Source organism: Salvelinus alpinus, chromosome 3 (genome assembly GCF_045679555.1).
Source record: "Salvelinus alpinus chromosome 3, SLU_Salpinus.1, whole genome shotgun sequence".
NCBI lineage: Eukaryota > Metazoa > Chordata > Actinopteri > Salmoniformes > Salmonidae > Salvelinus > Salvelinus alpinus.
Window position 1 is genome coordinate 3,725,336 of NC_092088.1, and position 24,421 is coordinate 3,749,756.

Consider the following 24,421-nt stretch of genomic DNA (forward strand, 5'->3'; position numbering starts at 1 on the left):
GAATTGACCTTAGTAGGGAATCAACTAAATGTATTGACCTTAATAGGGAATCAACTAAATGAATTGACCTTAGTAGGGAATCAACTAAATGTATTGACCTTAGTAGGGAATCGACTAAATGTATTGACCTTAGTAGGGAATCGACTAAATGTATTGACCTTAGTAGGGAATCGACTAAATGAATTGACCTTAGTAGGGAATCGACTAAATGAATTGACCTTAGTAGGGAATCGACTAAATGTATTGACCTTAGTAGGGAATCGACTAAATGTATTGACCTTAGTAGGGAATCGACTAAATGTATTGACCTTAATAGGGAATCGACTAAATGTATTGACCTTAGTAGGGAATCGACTAAATGTATTGACCTTAGTAGGGAATCGACTAAATGAATTGACCTTAGTAGGGAATCGACTAAATGTATTGACCTTAGTAGGGAATCGACTAAATGTATTGACCTTAGTAGGGAATCGACTAAATGAATTGACCTTAGTAGGGAATCGACTAAATGTATTGACCTTAGTAGGGAATCGACTAAATGTATTGACCTTAGTAGGGAATCGACTAAATGAATTGACCTTAGTAGGGAATCGACTAAATGAATTGACCTTAGTAGGGAATCGACTAAATGAATTGACCTTAGTAGGGAATCGACTAAATGAATTGACCTTAGTAGGGAATCGACTAAATGTATTGACCTTAGTAGGGAATCGACTAAATGTATTGACCTTAGTAGGGAATCGACTAAATGTATTGACCTTAGTAGGGAATCGACTAAATGAATTGACCTTAGTAGGGAATCAACTAAATGTATTGACCTTAGTAGGGAATCGACTAAATGAATTGACCTTAGTAGGGAATCGACTAAATGTATTGACCTTAGTAGGGAATCGACTAAATGTATTGACCTTAGTAGGGAATCGACTAAATGAATTGACCTTAGTAGGGAATCGACTAAATGTATTGACCTTAGTAGGGAATCAACTAAATGTATTGACCTTAGTAGGGAATCGACTAAATGAATTGACCTTAGTAGGGAATCAACTAAATGTATTGACCTAAATAATGTACTTTTTACTCCATACATTTTCCCTCACATCCAAAAGTACTCATTACATTTTGAGTAATGCAGTGTACGGTGTTTCCTCCGACACATTGGTGCGGCTGGCTTCCGGGTTGGAGGCGCGCTGTGTTAAGAAGCAATGCGGCTTGGTTGGGTTGTGTTTCGGAGGACGCATGGCTTTCGACCTTCGTCTCTCCCGAGCCCGTACGGGAGTTGTAGCGATGAGACAAGATAGTAATTACTAGCGATTGGTTACCACGAAAATTGGGGAGAAAAGGGGGTAAAAAAAATATATATAAATAAAAAAATGAAATGGCGCCGTCTAGTTTGCATAATAGAAGGAATTTGAAATGATTTATATGTTTACTTTTAATACTTAAGTATATTTAAAACCAACTACTTTTAGACTTTTACTCAGGTAGTATTTTACTGTGTAACATTCACTTTTACTTGAGTAACTTTCTATTTAAGGTATATTTTAGTCACGTATGGCAGTCGGGTCCTGATGTGGTGCGCGACTCTACCGGTAACCGTTAGCGATGATGCTAATGAAAAATATGCTGGTAGTGGAAAGACTTCCCCAAAAAACCTTCTGAGTTAATTGTTAACTACTTAGTAGCCTACGCATACCTGGCAGATTGATTATCATGATTCATTGATTCAATCCATCGGGTATTTGTTGTGTAAACCCCACCACTACAGAGACACTGATAAACAACAGCCTCTTGCTATGTGAATACTGGAATTAAAGGGGAACTACACCAAAACATTCACATGTCTCATTTGTTTCAGACCATCAAAAGTGGTCTCCTGATTTTGTTTTAAGCTTTGTTGTGGACTTGGTTTATCCAATTTTGTTGTTTTTTCAACAACAACAAAGAAGTGTGATTTTTGACAGTGAACCCCCCCCCAAGATGTCTCTGTTCTAGCTGGTGTTATATAATCTATAATCTCTCTCTCTGTTCTCTCTGTTCTAGCTGGTGTTATATACTCTATAATCTCTCTGTTCTAGCTGGTGTTATATAATCTATAATCTCTCTCTGTTCCAGCTGGTGTTATATACTCTATAATCTCTCTCTGTTCCAGCTGGTGTTATATACTCTATAATCTCTCTGTTCTAGCTGGTGTTATATAATCTATAATCTCTCTCTCTGTTCTCTCTGTTCTAGCTGGTGTTATATACTCTATAATCTCTCTGTTCTAGCTGGTGTTATATACTCTATAATCTATCTGTTCTAGCTGGTGTTATATACTCTATAATCTCTCTGTTCCAGCTGGTGTTATATACTCTAATCTCTCTCTGTTCTAGCTGGTGTTATATACTCTATAATCTCTCTGTTCCAGCTGGTGTTATATACTCTATAATCTCTCTGTTCCAGCTGGTGTTATATACTCTAATCTCTCTCTGTTCTAGCTGGTGTTATATACTCTATAATCTCTCTGTTCCAGCTGGTGTTATATACTCTATAATCTCTCTGTTCCAGCTGGTGTTATATACTCTAATCTCTCTCTGTTCTAGCTGGTGTTATATACTCTATAATCTCTCTGTTCTAGCTGGTGTTATATACTCTATAATCTCTCTGTTCCAGCTGGTGTTATATACTCTAATCTCTCTCTGTTCTAGCTGGTGTTATATACTCTATAATCTCTCTGTTCTCTCTGTTCTAGCTGGTGTTATATACTCTATAATCTCTCTGTTCCAGCTGGTGTTATATACTCTATAATCTCTCTGTTCCAGCTGGTGTTATATACTCTAATCTCTCTCTGTTCTAGCTGGTGTTATATACTCTATAATCTCTCTGTTCCAGCTGGTGTTATATACTCTATAATCTCTCTGTTCCAGCTGGTGTTATATACTCTAATCTCTCTCTGTTCTAGCTGGTGTTATATACTCTATAATCTCTCTGTTCCAGCTGGTGTTATATACTCTAATCTCTCTCTGTTCTAGCTGGTGTTATATACTCTATAATCTCTCTGTTCTCTCTGTTCTAGCTGGTGTTATATACTCTATAATCTCTCTGTTCTCTCTGTTCTAGCTGGTGTTATATACTCTATAATCTCTCTGTTCTCTCTGTTCTAGCTGGTGTTATATACTCTGTAATCTCTCTCTGTTCTAGCTGGTGTTATATACTCTATAATCTCTCTGTTCTAGCTGGTGTTATATACTCTATAATCTCTCTGTTCTAGCTGGTGTTATATACTCTATAATCTCTCTCTGTTCTAGCTGGTGTTATATACTCTATAATCTCTCTGTTCTAGCTGGTGTTATATACTCTATAATCTCTCTGTTCTCTCTGTTCTAGCTGGTGTTATATACTCTATAATCTCTCTGTTCTAGCTGGTGTTATATAATCTATAATCTCTCTCTGTTCTAGCTGGTGTTCTATACTCTGTAATCTCTCTGTTCTAGCTGGTGGTCAGCATAGCTGAGGACCTGCTCCGTACAGCAGCCCAGAACAGCCGTCTTTCTCTGCAGAGAACCCAGGCTGGATGGCTGTTGCTGGGAGCACTGATGTCTCTGGGTGAGTTAGTTCCCTACTACTACCCCTAACCCCTAACCTACCCCCTAACCCCCTAACCCCTAGCACTGTTGACCCAGTCTGAGGCCCTATGCTGTCCCCAGTTGGCCCCTACATGTTCACTGTTCTGTCAGTCTCCTTACATTTAGCTGGGTTTTTCAGCTACTCTAATCTCTGTGGCGTACTTCATTACTTCCAGTCAGCTAACGCAGTCTAGAGTGTTTTAACGTTCTTCACAGGGTGTATTGGTCCGACACGACAACGTGTTTGGTCTTCAGCCCTGTCCTAACACTGCTTATTTGTGAACATCACGTTGTGTCCAGGCCCGTCCCTGGTCCGCTATCACCTTCCCAAGATGCTGCTGCTGTGGAGGAACGTGTTCCCCCGCTCCCAGAAAGAGATGGAGGCAGAGAAGGCTCGAGGAGACAGCTTCACCTGGCAGGTTACGCTGGAGGGGCGTGCTGGGGCGCTCTGTGGTAGGGAGACGCCTGCTCTTCAGTACAGTGATGTGTGGCTGTCACCCTGGATGCCAAGGAGTTTTGCTCAAATCTAAAATATACCCCTCCCTCTCTCTTCTCCTCTCTCCTCCTCTCCTCCCCGCTCCTCCCTCTCTCTCCTCCCTCTCTCTCTTCTCCTCCACCCCTCCTCCCTCTCTCTCTCTTCCTCCTTCTCCACCCCTCCTCCCTCTCTCTCTCTTCCTCCTTCTCCCCCCCCCTCCCTGTCTCTCTCTCCCTCCTCCTCTCTCTCTCCCTCCTCCTCCCCCCCTCCTCCCTCTCTCTCCTCCTCCCCATCCTCTCTCTCTCCTCCTCCCCATCCTCTCTCTCCTCCCCCCTCCTCCCTCTCTCCCTCCTCCTCCCCTCTCTCTCTCCTCCTCTCCCCCCTCCTCTCTCTCTCTCCTCCTCTCCCCCCTCCTCTCTCTCTCCTCCTCTCCCCCCTCCTCTCTCTCCTCCTCTCCCCCTCCTCTCTTTCTCCTCCTCTCCCCTCTCCTCCTCTCCCCCCTCCTCTCTCTCTCCTCTCCCCTCTCCCCTCTCCTCCTCTCCCCCTCCCCTCTCCCCTCTCCTCCTCTCCCCCCTCCTCTCTCTCTCCTCTCCTCTCTCCCCCCTCCTCTCTCCCCCTCCTCTCTCTCCTCTCCTCTCTCCCCCCTCCTCATCTCCTCCCTCCTCCCCCTCTCTCCCTCCTCTCCCCGCTACTCCCTCCTCCTCTCTTCCCTCCCCTCCTCCCCCCTCCTCCCTCTCTCCCCCCTACTGCCTCCCTCTCTCCTCTCTCCTCCTCTCCCCCCTACTCCCTCCTCCTCTCTTCCCTCCCCCTCCTCCTCTCCTCCCTCTCTCCTCCTCAAGCCATGCGTAGCTTTGTGGCCCATTGTCCTGAGCTGCTGACAGAGGATGTAATCCGCAGGCTGATGACACCAATAGAGTGCGCCATGACCATGATGTCACAGTGAGTATGATTGATTTGACTGACCTGGGGGGGCCCCTCCCCTCCGGACTTGTTGTTATTGTTGTTTATGGTGGTGTTGTTTATTATGTTGTTGTTTATTATGTTTGTTGGTGTGGTTTGTTGTTTTATGTTTATTATGTTTCTGTTTATTATGATGTTGTTTATTATGTTGTTGTTTGTGGTTTATGTAGTTTATGTTGTTTGTTGTTTATTATGTTGTTGTTTATGTTGTTTTTTATTATGTTTATTATGTTGTTGTTTATTATGCTGTTTATTGTTGTTTATTATGTTGTTTATTATGTTGTTGTTGTTTATTATGTTGTTTATTATGTTGTTGTTGTTTATCCTCAGTGTCCCGTCGGTCATCAAGGTGCATGGCACCCATCTGAAGGCCAGTGCAGCCATGGTGAGGCTGAGACTCTATGACATCTTGGCTCTACTGCCCCCGAAGACATACGAAGGTACCGACTGGAGGAAATATTATCACTCTCTTTAATTAGGCTTCGATCCAACCACTGCTGTTGTTAGTCGTATAGGGCTCGTTTAGCGCACCCTGATGTAAGCCTAGTCCTGGAGCACAAAGCACATGTTCAATCTGTGTCCGGGAAGTTGCCCCTTACCTTCCCATCTCTCCTCTGTAGGTAGTTTCAATGCCCTGCTGAGAGAGCTGGTGGCGGAGTTCACTCTGACTGATAACTCGGCCAACACGACCACCTCGTTGCTACGCTCCCTCTGTCACTATGACGACAGTGTTCTGATGGGGTCCTGGCTACAGGAGACTGACCACAAGTCCATCGAGGACCAGGTAACTGACCTACTGTAAAGGTTAGAGGTTACGGTAAATGATGGCTCCAAGCGGATGCAACGTTGACACAATGTTCACCTAGAAATACATTTTGTAGAACCTCCTGGTTTTCTGTCAGCTAGAATCGTGTCCGATCTGTTTTATTCTATTTCTATCTGTCAGAACGTTTCACATCACTGAATAGACCCCCTGCTTTTGTTAATTGTGTGTGTGTGTGTAGCTCCAGCCCAACAGTGCGTCAGGCAGTGGCGCTCTAGAACACGACCCCTCCTCCATCTACCTGAGGGTACCGATGGGCGAGGCCATGCCTGGACCCCTCCCCCTCGGCGTTTCTGTCATCGACGCCTCCGTCGCTCTGTTCGGGGTGGTGTTCCCTCATGTCTCCTTTAAACACAGGTGAGGCTACCTGTCAGTCCTAACTCTGACCCCTGACCCTCCGTCGCTCTGTTCGGGGTGGTGTTCCCTCATGTCTCCTTTAAACACAGGTGAGGCTACCTGTCAGTCCTAACTCTGACCCCTGACCCCTAACCCTCCGTCGCTCTGTTCGGGGTGGTGTTCCCTCATGTCTCCTTTAAACACAGGTGAGGCTACCTGTCAGTCCTGACTCTGACCCCTGACCCCTAACCCTCCGTCGCTCTGTTCAGAGTGGTGTTCCCTCATGTCTCCTTTAAACACAGGTGAGGCTACCTGTCAGTCCTAACTCTGACCCCTGACCCCTAACCCTCCATCGCTCTGTTCAGAGTGGTGTTCCCTCATGTCTCCTTTAAACACAGGTGAGGCTACCTGTCAGTCCTAACTCTGACCCCTGACCCCTAACCCTCCGTCGCTCTGTTCGGGGTGGTGTTCCCTCATGTCTCCTTTAAACACAGGTGAGGCTACCTGTCAGTCCTAACTCTGACCCCTGACCCCTAACCCTCCGTCGCTCTGTTCGGGGTGGTGTTCCCTCATGTCTCCTTTAAACACAGGTGAGGCTACCTGTCAGTCCTAACTCTGACCCCTGACCCCTAACCCTCCGTCGCTCTGTTCGGAGTGGTGTTCCCTTATGTCTCCTTTAAACACAGGTCAGAGACTACCTGTCAGTCCTAACTCTGACCCCTGACCCCTAACACAGGTCAGAGACTACCTGTCAGTCCTAACTCTGACCCCTGACCCCTAACACAGGTCAGAGACCTAGTCCACTGACACTTGACATTCCTAGTAGAATCTAATATTGTTTGTCTCAGTCTTCATAGGTGTCCAGGTCTTCAGTAGTTGAATCAGCTATGCTGCTTCTAGATGGTGTCAAACAGGGGGGACTGGCCGGGGGGTACTTCAGGAGAGGTTTGGGGAACTAGACAAACAGGGGGACTGGCCGGGGGGTACTTCAGGAGAGGTTTGGGGAACTAGAAACAGGGGGACTGACCGGTGGGTCCTTCAGGAGAGGTTTGGGGAACTAGATGTTAAACAGGGGGACTGGCCGGGGGGTACTTCAGGAGAGGTTTGGGGAACTAGAAACAGGGGGACTGACCGGTGGGTCCTTCAGGAGAGGTTTGGGGAACTAGATGTTAAACAGGGGGACTGGCCGGGGGGTACTTCAGGAGAGGTTTGGGGAACTACAAACAGGGGGACTGGCCGGGGGTACTTCAGGAGAGGTTTGGGGAACTAGAAACAGGGGGACTGACCGGTGGGTCCTTCAGGAGAGGTTTGGGGAACTAGATGTTAAACAGGGGGACTGGCCGGGGGGTACTTCAGGAGAGGTTTGGGGAACTAGAAACAGGGGGACTGACCGGTGGGTCCTTCAGGAGAGGTTTGGGGAACTAGATGTTAAACAGGGGGACTGGCCGGGGGGTACTTCAGGAGAGGTTTGGGGAACTACAAACAGGGGGACTGACCGGGGGTACTTCAGGAGAGGTTTGGGGAACTACAAACAGGGGGACTGGCCTGGGGGTACTTCAGGAGAGGTTTGGGGAACTAGATGTTAAACAGGGGGACTGGCCGGTGGGTCCTTCAGGAGAGGTTTGGGGAACTAGATGTTAAACAGGGGGACTGGCCGGTGGGTCCTTCAGGAGAGGTTTGGGGAACTAGATGTTAAACAGGGGGACTGGCCGGTGGGTACTTCAGGAGAGGTTTGGGGAACTACAAACAGGGGGACTGGCCTGGGGGTACTTCAGGAGAGGTTTGGGGAACTACAAACAGGGGGACTGGCCTGGGGGTACTTCAGGAGAGGTTTGGGGAACTACAAACAGGGGGACTGGCCTGGGGGTACTTCAGGAGAGGTTTGGGGAACTACAAACAGGGGGACTGGCCTGGGGGTACTTCAGGAGATGTTTGGGGAACTAGATGTTAAACAGGGGGACTGGCCGGGGGGTACTTCAGGAGAGGTTTGGGGAACTAGATGTTAAACAGGGGGACTGGCCGGGGGGTACTTCAGGAGAGGTTTGGGGAACTACAAACAGGGGGACTGACCGGGGGTACTTCAGGAGAGGTTTGGGGAACTAGATGTTAAACAGGGGGACTGGCCGGGGGGTACTTCAGGAGAGGTTTGGGGAACTACAAACAGGGGGACTGACCGGGGGTACTTCAGGAGAGGTTTGGGGAACTAGATGTTAAACAGGGGGACTGGCCGGGGGGTCCTTCAGGAGAGGTTTGGGGAACTAGATGTTAAACAGGGGGACTGGCCGGGGGGTACTTCAGGAGAGGTTTGGGGAACTACAAACAGGGGGACTGGCCTGGGGGTACTTCAGGAGAGGTTTGGGGAACTACAAACAGGGGGACTGGCCGGGGGGTACTTCAGGAGAGGTTTGGGGAACTACAAACAGGGGGACTGGCCTGGGGGTACTTCAGGAGAGGTTTGGGGAACTAGATGTTAAACAGGGGGACTGGCCGGTGGGTCCTTCAGGAGAGGTTTGGGGAACTAGATGTTAAACAGGGGGACTGGCCGGTGGGTCCTTCAGGAGAGGTTTGGGGAACTAGATGTTAAACAGGGGGACTGGCCGGTGGGTACTTCAGGAGAGGTTTGGGGAACTACAAACAGGGGGACTGGCCTGGGGGTACTTCAGGAGAGGTTTGGGGAACTACAAACAGGGGGACTGGCCTGGGGGTACTTCAGGAGAGGTTTGGGGAACTACAAACAGGGGGACTGGCCTGGGGGTACTTCAGGAGATGTTTGGGGAACTAGATGTTAAACAGGGGGACTGGCCGGGGGGTACTTCAGGAGAGGTTTGGGGAACTAGATGTTAAACAGGGGGACTGGCCGGGGGGTACTTCAGGAGAGGTTTGGGGAACTACAAACAGGGGGACTGACCGGGGGTACTTCAGGAGAGGTTTGGGGAACTAGATGTTAAACAGGGGGACTGGCCGGGGGGTACTTCAGGAGAGGTTTGGGGAACTACAAACAGGGGGACTGACCGGGGGTACTTCAGGAGAGGTTTGGGGAACTAGATGTTAAACAGGGGGACTGGCCGGGGGGTCCTTCAGGAGAGGTTTGGGGAACTAGATGTTAAACAGGGGGACTGGCCGGGGGGTACTTCAGGAGAGGTTTGGGGAACTAGATGTTAAACAGGGGGACTGGCCTGGGGGTACTTCAGGAGAGGTTTGGGGAACTAGATGTTAAACAGGGGGACTGGCCGGGGGGTACTTCAGGAGAGGTTTGGGGAACTAGATGTTAAACAGGGGGACTGGCCGGGGGGTACTTCAGGAGAGGTTTGGGGAACTACAAACAGGGGGACTGACCGGGGGTACTTCAGGAGAGGTTTGGGGAACTAGATGTTAAACAGGGGGACTGGCCGGGGGGTCCTTCAGGAGAGGTTTGGGGAACTAGATGTTAAACAGGGGGACTGGCCGGGGGGTACTTCAGGAGAGGTTTGGGGAACTAGATGTTAAACAGGGGGACTGGCCGGGGGGTACTCCAGGAGAGGTTTGGGGAACTAGATGTTAAACAGGGGGACTGGCCGGGGGTCTTTCAGGAGAGGTTTGGGGAACTAGATGTTAAACAGGGGGACTGGCCGGGGGGTACTTCAGGAGAGGTTTGGGGAACTACAAACAGGGGGACTGGCCGGGGGTACTTCAGGAGATGTTTGGGGAACTACAAACAGGGGGACTGGCCGGGGGGTACTTCAGGAGAGGTTTGGGGAACTACAAACAGGGGGACTGGCCGGGGGGTACTTCAGGAGAGGTTTGGGAAACTGTTTTGTTTTAATCTCTCACATTTGTCTGTTAGGCTGCAGATGCTGGACCACTTTGCAGAGTGTATTAAACAGGCCAAGGGGGTCAGACAGCAGGCTGTCCAGCTCAATATCTTCACCGCCGTACTGAGCGCCCTCAAGGTGAGGCCTTTTAACATATACAACCTGCTGTTAAAGTTCCACCTCCTGAACACAAAGCCTTTCCAGGAGTGGCAGCTTACTCTTGGAATGAATATGAGATGGGAGCACATTGGACTGTCTGTATTTGGTATCAGGGAGAGAGACCCTCCTGGACGGTTTTGACTCCAACCCTGTTCCTGGAGAGATACCCTCCTGGAGGTTTTAACTCCAACCCTGTTCCTGGAGAGAGACCCTCCTGGAGGTTTTAACTCCAACCCTGTTCCTGGAGAGAGACCCTCCTGTAGGTTTTAACTCCAACTCTGTTCCTAGAGAGAGACCCTCCTGGATGGTTTTGACTCCAACCCTGTTCCTGGAGAGAGACCCTCCTGTAGGTTTTAACTCCAACCCTGTTCCTGGAGAGAGACCCTCCTGGAGGTTTTAACTCCAACCCTGTTCCTGGAGAGAAACCCTCCTGTAGGTTTTAACTCCAACCCTGTTCCTGGAGAGAGACCCTCCTGTAGGTTTTAACTCCAACCCTCTTCCTGGAGAGAAACCGTCCAGAAGTGGCCCTGCTATATATCCTGTCCTCTCTTCCCCAATGAACCAGCCAATCTTCTCTCCTCCCTGTAGGGTCTGGCAGAGAACAAGTCCACCCTGGGTCCTGAAGAGGTTCGTAAATCCGCCCTGGCGCTGGTGATGGGCGCTCTGGACAACCCAAACCCCATCCTACGCTGTGCTGCCGGGGAGGCCTTGGGAAGGATGGCTCAGGTGGTGGCCGAGGCCACCTTCATTGCCCGCATGGCCCAGTACAGCTTTGACAAGTACGACCTGTCTGTTGTTAGTCATCTCTATCTCTATCTAGCTTCATGTGTCCCAGTACAGCTTTGACAAGTACGACCTGTCTGTTGTTAGTCATCTCTATCTCTATCTAGCTTCATGTGTCCCAGTACAGCTTTGACAAGTACGACCTGTCTGTTGTTAGTCATCTCTATCTCTATCTAGCTTCATGTGGCCCAGTACAGCTTTGACAAGTACGACCTGTCTGTTGTTAGTCATCTCTATCTCTATCTAGCTTCATGTGTCCCAGTACAGCTTTGACAAGTACGACCCGTCTGTTAGTCATCTCTATCTCTATCTAGCTTCATGTGGCCCAGTACAGCTTTGACAAGTACGACCCGTCTGTTAGTCATCTCTATCTCTATCTAGCTTCATGTGGCCCAGTACAGCTTTGACAAGTACGACCCGTCTGTTAGTCATCTCTATCTCTATCTAGCTTCATGTGTCCCAGTACAGCTTTGACAAGTACGACCTGTCTGTTGTTAGTCATCTCTATCTCTATCTAGCTTCATGTGTCCCAGTACAGCTTTGACAAGTACGACCCGTCTGTTAGTCATCTCTATCTCTATCTAGCTTCATGTGTCCCAGTACAGCTTTGACAAGTACGACCCGTCTGTTGTTAGTCATCTCTATCTCTATCTAGCTTCATGTGTCCCAGTACAGCTTTGACAAGTACGACCTGTCTGTTGTTAGTCATCTCTATCTCTATCTAGCTTCATGTGGCCCAGTACAGCTTTGACAAGTACGACCCGTCTGTTAGTCATCTCTATCTCTATCTAGCTTCATGTGGCCCAGTACAGCTTTGACAAGTACGACCTGTCTGTTGTTAGTCATCTCTATCTCTATCTAGCTTCATGTGGCCCAGTACAGCTTTGACAAGTACGACCTGTCTGTTGTTAGTCATCTCTATCTCTATCTAGCTTCATGTGCTACAGGGACTTTCCTCTCTGAGATCGCTCTCTCTCTCTTGACCTGCTTGACCTCGTGTTATTTTCTCTTAACCCTCGTATTTAACGTGTTAACGTCCCCCTCCTCTCCCCTCCCCCCTCCTCTCCCCCTCCTCCTCCTCTCCTCTCCCCCCTCCAGACTGAGGTCAGCCCGTGACGTGGTCTCCAGAACAGGCCACTCCCTGGCTCTGGGCTGTCTGCACAGATACGTAGGAGGGATTGGTTCAGGACAGCACCTCAAAACTAGCGTCAGCATCCTATTGGCCCTAGCCCAGGATGGAACCTCCCACGAGGTGCAGGTGAGTGAACAGTGGACAGGTGAGTTTCGGGCTGCGTCCTGATTCGCCACTCTTCTCCCGACGTGTGTACTTGTACATTCGCTGTAGTGATTTTAAAAGCGTAATCCTGCTGTAAACTTTGGCAGAAGGGACTTTCCCACTATTATTAAATGGTAGAGAATCTGTACACAACCTGCTTCACGAAGACAGCTCCCTTCCCTAATACAAGTCTGGCTTGGAGTTTGGAGAAGTGTAGTGGGCCAGTTTCCCAGACACAGATTAAGCCAAATCCTAGATTTTAAAAAACAGTTTAATTTGATTCTCAATTGAGTTTGGTTTTTAGTCCATGTCCTTATTCTGTATCTGGGAAACTGGCCCCAATGTTTAGTTCCTCCATACACTGTAAGCGTTTTGATCTGTGACCTCTCTGTCTCTCCAGACGTGGGCCCTCCACTCCTTGGCTCTCATCGTAGACTCCAGTGGTCCTATGTATCGAGGTTATGTGGAGCCCACCCTTTCCCTGGTCCTGACCCTGCTCCTAACCGTCCCCCCGTCACACACTGAGGTACACCAGTGTCTGGGACGATGCCTGGGGGCGCTCATCACCACCGTCGGACCCGAGCTACAGGGTAATTATCAATTACAACAAGACTACCATGTCTAACGTCAAGGCTGGCTACGATTGTCTCTAAAAGCATTGATGTGCCAGCAGATGGCAGTATACTGCTCCTACATATGTACAGAGAAGTCATGAATGTGGTCTTTACAGATTACAACTTTACTTTGACTGTTAATCAGTGGTGGAAAAAGTAAAGATAACGTTAATGGAAAATTACTCAAGTGAATGTAAAAGTCAGACAGTAAAATACTACTTGAGTAAAAGTCTAAAAGTATTTGGTTTTAAATATACTTAAATATCACTAGTACATTTAATTGCTAAAATATACGTATTAAAAGTAAAAGTATACATTATTTCAAATTGCTTGTATTAGGCAAACTAGACAGCACCATTTTCTTGTTTTTTTACATCATTTACAGATAGCCAGGGGAACACTCAGACATCATTTACAGATAGCCAGGGGAACACTCAGACATCATTTACAGATAGCCAGGGGAACACTCCAACACTCAGACATCATTTACAGATAGCCAGGGGAACACTCCAACACTCAGACATCATTTACAGATAGCCAGGATAACACTCCAACACTCAGACATCATTTACAGATAGCCAGGATAACACTCCAACACTCAGACATCATTTACAGATAGCCAGGGGAACACTCCAACACTCAGACATCATTTACAGATAGCCAGGGGAACACTCCAACACTCAGACATCATTTACAGATAGCCAGGGGAACACTCCAACACTCAGACATCATTTACAGATAGCCAGGGGAACACTCCAACACTCAGACATCATTACAGATAGCCAGGGGAACACTCCAACACTCAGACATCATTACAGATAGCCAGGGGAACACTCCAACACTCAGACATCATTTACAGATAGCCAGGGGAACACTCAGACATCATTTACAGATAGTCAGGGTAACACTCCAACACTCAGACATCATTTACAGATAGTCAGGGTAACACTCCAACACTCAGACATCATTTACAGATAGCCAGGGGAACACTCTACACCCAGACATCATTTACAGATAGCCAGGGGAACACTCCAACACTCAGACATCATTTACAGATAGCCAGGGGAACACTCCAACACGCAGACATCATGTACAGATAGCCAGGGGAACACTCCAACACTCAGACATCATTTACAGATAGCCAGGGGAACACTCCAACACTCAGACATCATTTACAGATAGCCAGGGGAACACTCAGACATCATTTACAGATAGTCAGGGTAACACTCCAACACTCAGACATCATTTACAGATAGTCAGGGTAACACTCCAACACTCAGACATCATTTACAGATAGCCAGGGGAACACTCCAACAGTCAGACATCATTTACAGATAGCCAGGGGAACACTCTCTACACCCAGACATCATTTACAGATAGCCAGGGGCAACACTCCAACACCCAGACATAATTTACAGATAGCCAGGGGAACACTCCAACACGCAGACATCATGTACAGATAGCCAGGGGAACACTCAGACATCATTTACAGATAGCCAGGGGAACACTCCAACACTCAGACATCATTTACAGATAGCCAGGGGAACACTCAGACATCATTTACAGATAGCCAGGGGAACACTCCAACACTCAGACATCATTTACAGATAGCCAGGGGAACACTCCAACACTCAGACATCATTTACAGATAGCCAGGGGAACACTCCAACACTCAGACATCATTACAGATAGCCAGGGGAACACTCCAACACTCAGACATCATTTACAGATAGCCAGGGGAACACTCAGACATCATTTACAGATAGCCAGGGGAACACTCAGACATCATTTACAGATAGCCAGGGGAACACTCCAACACTCAGACATAATTTACAGATAGCCAGGGGAACACTCCAACACTCAGACATCATTTACAGATAGCCAGGGGAACACTCCAACACTCAGACATCATTTACAGATAGCCAGGGGAACACTCCAACACTCAGACATCATTACAGATAGCCAGGGGAACACTCCAACACTCAGACATCATTTACAGATAGCCAGGGGAACACTCAGACATCATTTACAGATAGTCAGGATAACACTCCAACACTCAGACATCATTTACAGATAGTCAGGGTAACACTCCAACACTCAGACATCATTTACAGATAGCCAGGGGAACACTCCAACAGTCAGACATCATTTACAGATAGCCAGGGGAACACTCTCTACACCCAGACATCATTTACAGATAGCCAGGGGAACACTCCAACACTCAGACATCATTTACAGATAGCCAGGGGAACACTCCAACACCCAGACATCATTTACAGATAGCCAGGGGCAACACTCCAACACCCAGACATAATTTACAGATAGCCAGGGGAACACTCCAACACGCAGACATCATGTACAGATAGCCAGGGGAACACTCCAACACTCAGACATCATTTACAGATAGCCAGGGGAACACTCAGACATCATTTACAGATAGCCAGGGGAACACTCCAACACTCAGACATCATTTACAGATAGCCAGGGGAACACTCCAACACTCAGACATCATTTACAGATAGCCAGGGGCAACACTCCAACACCCAGACATAATTTACAGATAGCCAGGGGAACACTCCAACACGCAGACATCATGTACAGATAGCCAGGGGAACACTCCAACACTCAGACATCATTTACAGATAGCCAGGGGAACACTCAGACATCATTTACAGATAGCCAGGGGAACACTCCAACACTCAGACATCATTACAGATAGCCAGGGGAACACTCCAACACTCAGACATCATTTACAGATAGCCAGGGGAACACTCAGACATCATTTACAGATAGTCAGGGTAACACTCCAACACTCAGACATCATTTACAGATAGTCAGGGTAACACTCCAACACTCAGACATCATTTACAGATAGCCAGGGGAACACTCCAACAGTCAGACATCATTTACAGATAGCCAGGGGAACACTCTCTACACCCAGACATCATTTACAGATAGCCAGGGGAACACTCCAACACTCAGACATAATTTACAGATAGCCAGGGGAACACTCCAACACCCAGACATCATTTACAGATAGCCAGGGGCAACACTCCAACACCCAGACATAATTTACAGATAGCCAGGGGAACACTCCAACACGCAGACATCATGTACAGATAGCCAGGGGAACACTCAGACATCATTTACAGATAGCCAGGGGAACACTCCAACACTCAGACATCATTTACAGATAGCCAGGGGAACACTCAGACATCATTTACAGATAGCCAGGGGAACACTCCAACACTCAGACATAATTTACAGATAGCCAGGGGCAACACTCCAACACCCAGACATAATTTACAGATAGCCAGGGGAACACTCCAACACGCAGACATCATGTACAGATAGCCAGGGGAACACTCCAACACTCAGACATCATTTACAGATAGCCAGGGGAACACTCAGACATCATTTACAGATAGCCAGGGGAACACTCCAACACTTAGACATCATTTACAGATAGCCAGGGGAACACTCCAACACTCAGACATCATTACAGATAGCCAGGGGAACACTCCAACACTCAGACATCATTTACAGATAGCCAGGGGAACACTCCAACACTCAGACATCATTTACAGATAGCCAGGGGAACACTCAGACATCATTTACAGATAGCCAGGGAAACACTCAGACATCATTTACAGATAGCCAGGGGAACACTCAGACATCATTACAGATAGCCAGGGGAACACTCCAACACTCAGACATCATTTACAGATAGTCAGGGGAACACTCCAACACCCAGACATCATTTACAGATAGCCAGGGGAACACTCAGACATCATTTACAGAGAGCCAGGGAACACTCCAACACTCAGACATCATTACAGATAGCCAGGGGAACACTCCAACACTCAGACATAATTTACAGATAGCCAGGGGAACACTCCAACACTCAGACATCATTTACAGATAGCCAGGGGAACACTCCAACACTCAGACATCATTTACAGATAGCCAGGGGAACACTCAGACATCATTTACAGATAGCCAGGGGAACACTCAGACATCATTTACAGATAGCCAGGGGAACACTCCAACACTCAGACATCATTACAGATAGCCAGGGGAACACTCCAACACTCAGACATCATTTACAGATAGTCAGGGGAACACTCCAACACTCAGACATCATTTACAGATAGCCAGGGAACACTCAGACATCATTTACAGATAGCCAGGGGAACACTCAGACATCATTTACAGATAGCCAGGGGAACACTCAGACATCATTTACAGATAGCCAGGGGAACACTCCAACATCATTTACAGATAGCCAGGGGAACACTCAGACATCATTACAGATAGCCAGGGGAACACTCCAACACTCAGACATCATTTACAGATAGCCAGGGGAACACTCCAACACTCAGACATCATTTACAGATAGCCAGGGGAACACTCCAACACTCAGACATCATTACAGATAGCCAGGGGAACACTCCAACACTCAGACATCATTTACAGACAGCCAGGGGAACACTCCAACACTCAGACATCATTACAGATAGCCAAGGGAACACTCCGACACTCAGACATCATTTACAGATAGCCAGGGGAACACTCAGACATCATTACAGATAGCAAGGGGAACACTCCAACACTCATACATCATTTACAGATAGCCAGGGGAACACTCCAACACTCAGACATCATTTACAGATAGCCAGGGGAACACTCCAACACTCAGACATCATTACAGATAGCCAGGGGAACACTCTGACACTCAGACATCATTTACAGATAGCCAGGGGAACACTCAGACATCATTACAGATAGCCAGGGGAACACTCCGACACTCAGACATCATTTACAGATAGCCAGGGGAACACTCCAACACTCAGACATCATTACAGATAGCCAGGGGAACACTCCGACACTCAGACATCATTTACAGATAGCCAGGGGAACACTCAGACATCATTACAGATAGCCAGGGGAACACTCCGACACTCAGACATCATTTACAGATAGCCAGGGGAACACTCCGACACTCAGACATCATTTACAGATAGCCAGGGGAACACTCCGACACTCAGACATCATTTACAGATAGCCAGGGGAACACTCAGACATCATTACAGATAGCCAGGGGAACACTCCAACACTTAGACATCATTTACAGATAGCCAGGGGAACACTCAGACATCATTTACAGACAGCCATCATTTACAAACAGTGTTTAGTGAGTCCTACAGATCAGTAGAGATGACCAGGGATGTTGTCTTGATAGGCGTGTGAATGAGACCGTCTTTCTGTTCTGCTAAGTACTGTTGGGTGTCAGTATTTTTACTGAAGGACTTTACACCAGTGCTGCTGGTCTCTCTTCCTCATCTCTGTCTCTCTCTCTCTGTCTCTCTCTCTCTGTCTCTCTCTCTCTCTGTCTCTCTCTCTCTGTCTCTCTCTCTCTGTCTCTCTCTCTCTCTCTGTCTCTGTCTCTGTCTCTGTCTCTGTCTCTGTCTCTGTCTCTGTCTCTGTCTCTCTCTCTCTCTCTCTCTCTCTCTCTCTCTCTCTCTCCAGGTAACGGAGCGACCATCTCGACTATCCGCTCGTCATGTCTGGTGGGCTGTGCCATCATGCAGGGTCACAGCGACTCCCTGGTGCAGGCAGCGGCCATATCCTGTCTCCAGCAGCTGCACATGTTCGCCCCACGCCACGTTAACCTCTCCAGCCTGGTGCCGTGCCTCTGTGTAAGTGTGTTTGAGAAGGGGGGGGGGGGGGGGGGGCTATATGATGCAGGCTTAGATGGTGGGCGTGGCAGGGGGCGTTCGGCCCGTCTGTGCGGATGAAGAGGTCTCCATCTCGGCGGTGTAGAGAGACGTTTAGGGAACTTTTATAGCTTTCAGACCATGTCCTGCCGTTCTATGCATTTTGCCATGGCTAATGCTGTTTTCTTTACTCCTAAATTCATTGTTTTTGTTATTTTTTTTAAATTTCCCTGACTGTCTAGCTTTTATATAGGTCCATTATCTTTTCTAAATACTTTCACATCTCTAAAATGTTTTTAAAAGAATGGTGACCCGAAAAAAGGCTTAGTTTGCCCAAGGATTGTAAAGGCAGATCCATGTGGTGATTGACACTTAAGTTGCATTTGCAGGTAGTTGAGCTGTGTGTGTGTGTGTGTGTGTGTGTGTTGTGGTAGTTGACTTGTGTGTGTGTGTGTTGTGGTAGTTGACTTGTGTGTGTTGTGGTAGTTGACTTGTGTGTGTTGTGGTAGTTGACTTGTGTGTGTTGTGGTAGTTGACTTGTGTGTGTTGTGGTAGTTGACTTGTGTGTGTGTGTTGTGGTAGTTGACTTGTGTGTGTTGTGGTAGTTGACTTGTGTGTGTGTTGTGGTAGTTGACTTGTGTGTGTTGTGGTAGTTGACTTGTGTGTGTTGTGGTAGTTGACTTGTGTGTGTGTGTTGTGGTAGTTGACTTGTGTGTGTGTTGTGGTAGTTGACGTGTGTGTGTGTGTGTGTTGTGGTAGTTGACGTGTGTGTGTGTGTGTGTTGTGGTAGTTGACGTGTGTGTGTGTGTTGTGGTAGTTGACTTGTGCGTGTTGTGGTAGTTGAGCTGTGTGTGTGTGTGTTGTGGTAGTTGACTTGTGTGTGTTGTGGTAGTTGGTAGTTGACGTGTGTGTGTTGTGGTAGGTGACCTGTGTGTTGTGGTAGTTGACCTGTGTGTGTTCCTTCCTCAGGTCCACCTGTGTAGCTCTCACCTGTTGCTCCGCCGTGCGGCGGTGGCCTGTCTGAGACAGCTGGCCCAGAGAGAGGCTGCGGAGGTCTGTGAGTACGCCATGAGTCTGGCCCGCAACAAGGAGAGCAAGGACTCAACCACTGTCAGTAAGTATTGGGCCTGACCCTAGACCAGGGACGGGCCTGACTCTAGACCAGGGACGGGCCTAACTCTAGACCAGGGACGGGCCTAACTCTAGACCAGGGACGTGCCTGACTCTAGACCAGGGACGGGCAACTGGCGCTAGACCAGGGACGGGCCTGACTCTAGACCAGGGACGGGCCTGACTCTAGACCAGGGACGGGCAACTGGCGCTAGACCAGGGACGGGCAACTGGCGCTAGACCAGGGACGGGCCTGACTCTAGACCAGGGACGGGCCTGACTCTAGACCAGGGACGTGCCTGACTCTAGACCAGGGACGTGCCTGACTCTAGACCAGGGACGGGCAACTGGCGCTAGACCAGGGACGGGCAACTGACGCTAGACCAGGGACGGGCCTGACTCTAGACCAGGGACGGGCAACTGGCGCTAGACCAGGGACGGGCAACTGGCGCTAGACCAGGGACGGGCAACTGGCGCTAGACCAGGGACGGGCAACTGGCGCTAGACCAGGGACGGGCAACTGGCGCTAGACCAGGGACGGGCAACTGGCGCTAGACCAGGGACGGGCAACTGACTCTAGACCAGGGACGGGCAACTGGCGCTAGACCAGGGACGGGCAACTGGCGCTAGACCAGGGACGGGCAACTGGCGCTAGACCAGGGACGGGCAACTGGCGCTAGACCAGGGACGGGCACTGGCGCTAGACCAGGGACGGGCAACTGGCGCTAGACCAGGGACGGGCAACTGGCGCTAGACCAGGGACGGGCAACTGGCGCTAGACCAGGGACGGGCAACTGGCGCTAGACCAGGGACGGGCAACTGGCGCTAGACCAGGGACGGGCAACTGGCGCTAGACCAGGGACGGGCAACTGGCGCTAGACCAGGGACGGGCAACTGGCGCTAGACCAGGGACGGGCAACTGGCGTCTTTCTTTTGTTCCAACACCTCCACTTTATTTTCCTCTTTCTCTCTCTCTTCCTCTCCCCCTCCCTCTCTCTCTTCCTCTCCCCTGTCTCCCCTCTCTTTCTCTCTCCACTCCCTCTCCCCCCTCTCTCTCTCTTCCTCTCTCGCTCTCTCTCCTCAGATCTGAACATCACAGAGACTGGTTTGGAGGGGGTTCTGTTTGGAATGCTGGACCGGGAGACGGACAGGAAGCTTTGTCACGACATCCATGACACTCTGGGCCACATGCTGTCTTCGCTCGCCGTGGACAAGCTCTCTCATTGGTTGAAGCTCTGCAAGGACGTCCTGGCTGCTACTACAGGTCACAGTCTGTGAAACCTGACTTAACTAAGTGTTTGGTGACGGGTTTAAATAAACATGTCTTTGATAGATATATATATATATATATGTGTGTGTTATGACTAGGACATGATGTGACCATGGAATGTTCTGTTGATGTTTGGCTGTTGGTCAGTCTGTGATATTTAATTAGGCCGTTAGACATATGGGTCTTAGTAGCGTCTTGTTCAATAATGCTGTGTTTTGTTTTTAAATGTCCGTTCTCCTTCCCTCGTCTTAAAGGCTTAGTGCAGTCAAAACGTGATTTGTCTGTGTTTTATATAATATATTTCCACCCTGAGGTTGGAATAATACTGTGAAAATTATGATAATGCCCTTTAGTTTAAAAGCCGGCCTGAAATTTCAGCTTGTTTTGGTGGGATGGAGTTTTATACTGCTTGGTGACATCACCAGTTAATGAGTTAATAGACCAATAAGAGAGAGTTCCAAACCTCTCTGCCAATAACAGCTAGTGTTCTCCTCCCACTCAAACCACTCCCCCAACAGTCTTGGCAAAATTCTTACTTGAGAAATTGGTCTTTGCTAAGAAGCTATTTGTGTTTCTTTTTAACGATTTTAATTTTAAACAATCACAGTAAAGGTATTTGTTACCCAGAAATGATTTGATATGGATATGAAAACGGTTGCATTGGGCCTTTAATGTGTCTTGTATGCCTGTTTTTCCTGTGCGGGACGTTGAAGTATTCCTTCCTTCCTGTCCAGAGGCTGGAGGAGGGGTTGTGGCACCGGTAGATCTGGGTAAAGAAGAGGACGACTCGGAGAAGCAGGATGAGATCGATGATGACATCATGTTTACGGCGCTGGGAGAGGATAACAACGCCAAGCCGTCTGTGGCGCCGCGCTGGGTGACCCGTGTGTTCGCCGCAGACTGTCTGTGTCGCATCATACTGCTGTGTGAGAACGCAGACAAGACCCACTTTGACCTGGCCGGCGCCCGCTCTGCTAAGGCCAAGAACCCTAAAGGTACACACACACACACACACACACACACACACACACACACACACACACACACACACACACACACACACACACACACACACGCCTCTCAGATACCACATTAGGCTTTCTTTTTTATACGCACAGAGATGCTGCCAGTGGTTGGTTATGGAAAAGTCATGGAATTCCATCTGTCAAAATATGTATGAAACCTGATCTGTCCATCCCGCTGTCCCTCCCTCTATTCCTCCCGCTGTCCCTCCCTCTATTCCTCCCGCTGTCCCTCCCTCTATTCCTCCCTCTATTCCTCCCTCTATTCCTCCCGCTGTCCCTCCCTCTATTCCTCCCGCTGTCCCTCCCGCTGTCCCTCCCGCTGTCCCTCCCTCTATTCCTCCCTCTATTCCTCCCGCTGTCCCTCCCTCTATTCCTCCCGCTGTCCCTCCCTCTATTCCTCCCGCTGTCCCTCCCTCTATTCCTCCCGCTGTCCCTCCCGCTGTCCCTCCCTCTATTCCTCCCGCTGTCCCTCCCTCTATTCCTCCCTCTATTCCTCCCGCTGTCCCTCCCTCTATTCCTCCCGCTGTCCCTCCTTCTGTTCCTCCCTCTATTCCTCCCACTGTCCCTCCCTCTATTCCTCCCTCTATTCCTCCCGCTGTCCCTCCCTCTATTCCTCCCGCTGTCCCTCCCTCTATTCCTCCCGCTGTCCCTCCCGCTGTCCCTCCCTCTATTCCTCCCTCTATTCCTCCCGCTGTCCCTCCCTCTATTCCTCCCGCTGTCCCTCCCTCTATTCCTCCAGCTGTCCCTCCCTCTATTCCTCCCGCTGTCCCTCCCTCTATTCCTCCCGCTGTCCCTCCTGCCGACCCTCCCTCTATTCCTCCCTCTATTCCTCCCTCTGTCCCTCCCTCTATTCCTCCCGCTGTCCCTCCCGCTGTCCCTCCCTCTATTCATCCCGCTGTCCCTCCCACTGCCCCTCCCTCTATTCCTCCCACTGTCCCTCCCTCTATTCCTCCCGCTGTCCCTCCGTCTATTCCTCCCGCTGTCCCTCCCTCTATTCCTCCCGCTGTCCCTCCCTCTATTCCTCCCACTGTCCCTCCCGCTGTCCCTCCCTCTATTCCTCCCGCTGTCCCTCCCTCTATTCCTCCCGCTGTCCCTCCCTCTATTCCTCCCTCTATTCCTCCCGCTGTCCCTCCCTCTATTCCTCCCGCTGTCCCTCCTTCTGTTCCTCCCTCTATTCCTCCCGCTGTCCCTCCCTCTATTCCTCCCGCTGTCCCTCCTTCTGTTCCTCCCTCTATTCCTCCCGCTGTCCCTCCCGCTGTCCCTCCTTCTGTTCCTCCCTCTATTCCTCCCTCTATTCCTCCCGCTGTCCCTCCCTCTATTCCTCCCGCTGTCCCTCCCTCTATTCCTCCCGCTGTCCCTCCCTCTATTCCTCCCGCTGTCCCTCCTTCTGTTCCTCCCTCTATTCCTCCCGCTGTCCCTCCCTCTATTCCTCCCGCTGTCCCTCCTTCTGTCCCTCCCTCTATTCCTCCCTCTATTCCTCCCGCTGTCCCTCCTTCTGTCCCTCCCTCTATTCCTCCCGCTGTCCCTCCCTCTATTCCTCCCGCTGTCCCTCCCTCTATTCCTCCCGCTGTCCCTCCCTCTATTCCTCCCGCTGTCCCTCCTTCTGTTCCCCCCTCTATTCCTCCCTCTATTCCTCCCGCTGTCCCTCCTTCTGTTCCTCCCTCTATTCATCCCGCTGTCCCTCCTTCTGTTCCTCCCTCTATTCATCCCGCTGTCCCTCCCGCTGTCCCTCCCGCTGTCCCTCCCACTGCCCCTCCCACTGTCCCTCCCTCTATTCCTCCCGCTGTCCCTCCTTCTGTTCCTCCCTCTATTCCTCCCGCTGTCCCTCCCACTGTCCCTCCCTCTATTCCTCCCGCTGTCCCTCCTTCTGTTCCTCCCTCTATTCCTCCCGCTGTCCCTCCCTCTAATCCTCCCGCTGTCCCTCCCTCTATTCCTCCCGCTGTCCCTCCCTCTATTCCTCCCGCTGTCCCGCCCTCTATCCAGGTGATCTGTTGTTCCATCCCTCCCTCCCTCTATCCCTCCCTCTATCCCTCCCTCCCTCTATTCAGGTGATCTGTTGGTCCTCCACCTCTCTGACCTGATTCACATAGTCTTCATGGCGGCTACAGACCACAGTAACCAACCCTTTTTCACCCTCTCTCCTTCCTTCCCTCCCTCTCTCCCTCTATTCAGCTGATCTGTTGGTCCTCCACCTCTCTGACCTGATACGCATGGCCTTCATGGCGGCTACAGACAACAGTAACCAGTTGAGGATGGCCGGTCTCCAGGCCCTGGAAGACATTATTAAGAAGTTTGCCTCTGTTCCGGAGCCCGAGTTCCCAGGTCACGTGATCCTGGAGCAGTACCAGGCTAATGTGAGTCTATCAACACATATAATCAGTTAAGATAATCTATGTGTTGTATTTCTATTTATCTCTGGAAACCCTATTCAATGTATATATGTGTATATATGTATATATATGTATATGTGTTCATTG

At 49.4% G+C, this 24,421-nt stretch overlaps 1 protein-coding gene across 4 annotated transcripts in view; it reads left to right on the forward strand.

The window, feature by feature from the left end:
* heatr5b (HEAT repeat containing 5B) overlaps positions 1 to 24,421 on the forward strand; it is an 88,160-nt gene that overhangs the window by 36,263 nt on the left and 27,476 nt on the right. For 2 of the 4 annotated variants that reach the window (XM_071391301.1, XM_071391303.1), the window contains exons 12-26: positions 3,474 to 3,585; positions 3,906 to 4,058; positions 4,920 to 5,019; positions 5,371 to 5,480; positions 5,661 to 5,824; positions 6,045 to 6,220; positions 10,023 to 10,128; positions 10,738 to 10,928; positions 12,031 to 12,190; positions 12,609 to 12,798; positions 18,352 to 18,521; positions 19,509 to 19,653; positions 20,734 to 20,919; positions 21,654 to 21,914; positions 24,117 to 24,298. In XM_071391301.1, coding sequence (XP_071247402.1) covers positions 3,474 to 3,585; positions 3,906 to 4,058; positions 4,920 to 5,019; positions 5,371 to 5,480; positions 5,661 to 5,824; positions 6,045 to 6,220; positions 10,023 to 10,128; positions 10,738 to 10,928; positions 12,031 to 12,190; positions 12,609 to 12,798; positions 18,352 to 18,521; positions 19,509 to 19,653; positions 20,734 to 20,919; positions 21,654 to 21,914; positions 24,117 to 24,298 — 2,406 coding nt within the window. The remainder of the gene's footprint in view (positions 1 to 3,473; positions 3,586 to 3,905; positions 4,059 to 4,919; positions 5,020 to 5,370; positions 5,481 to 5,660; positions 5,825 to 6,044; positions 6,221 to 10,022; positions 10,129 to 10,737; positions 10,929 to 12,030; positions 12,191 to 12,608; positions 12,799 to 18,351; positions 18,522 to 19,508; positions 19,654 to 20,733; positions 20,920 to 21,653; positions 21,915 to 24,116; positions 24,299 to 24,421) is intronic. The other 2 variants (XM_071391302.1, XM_071391304.1) reach the window with 1 other exon arrangement.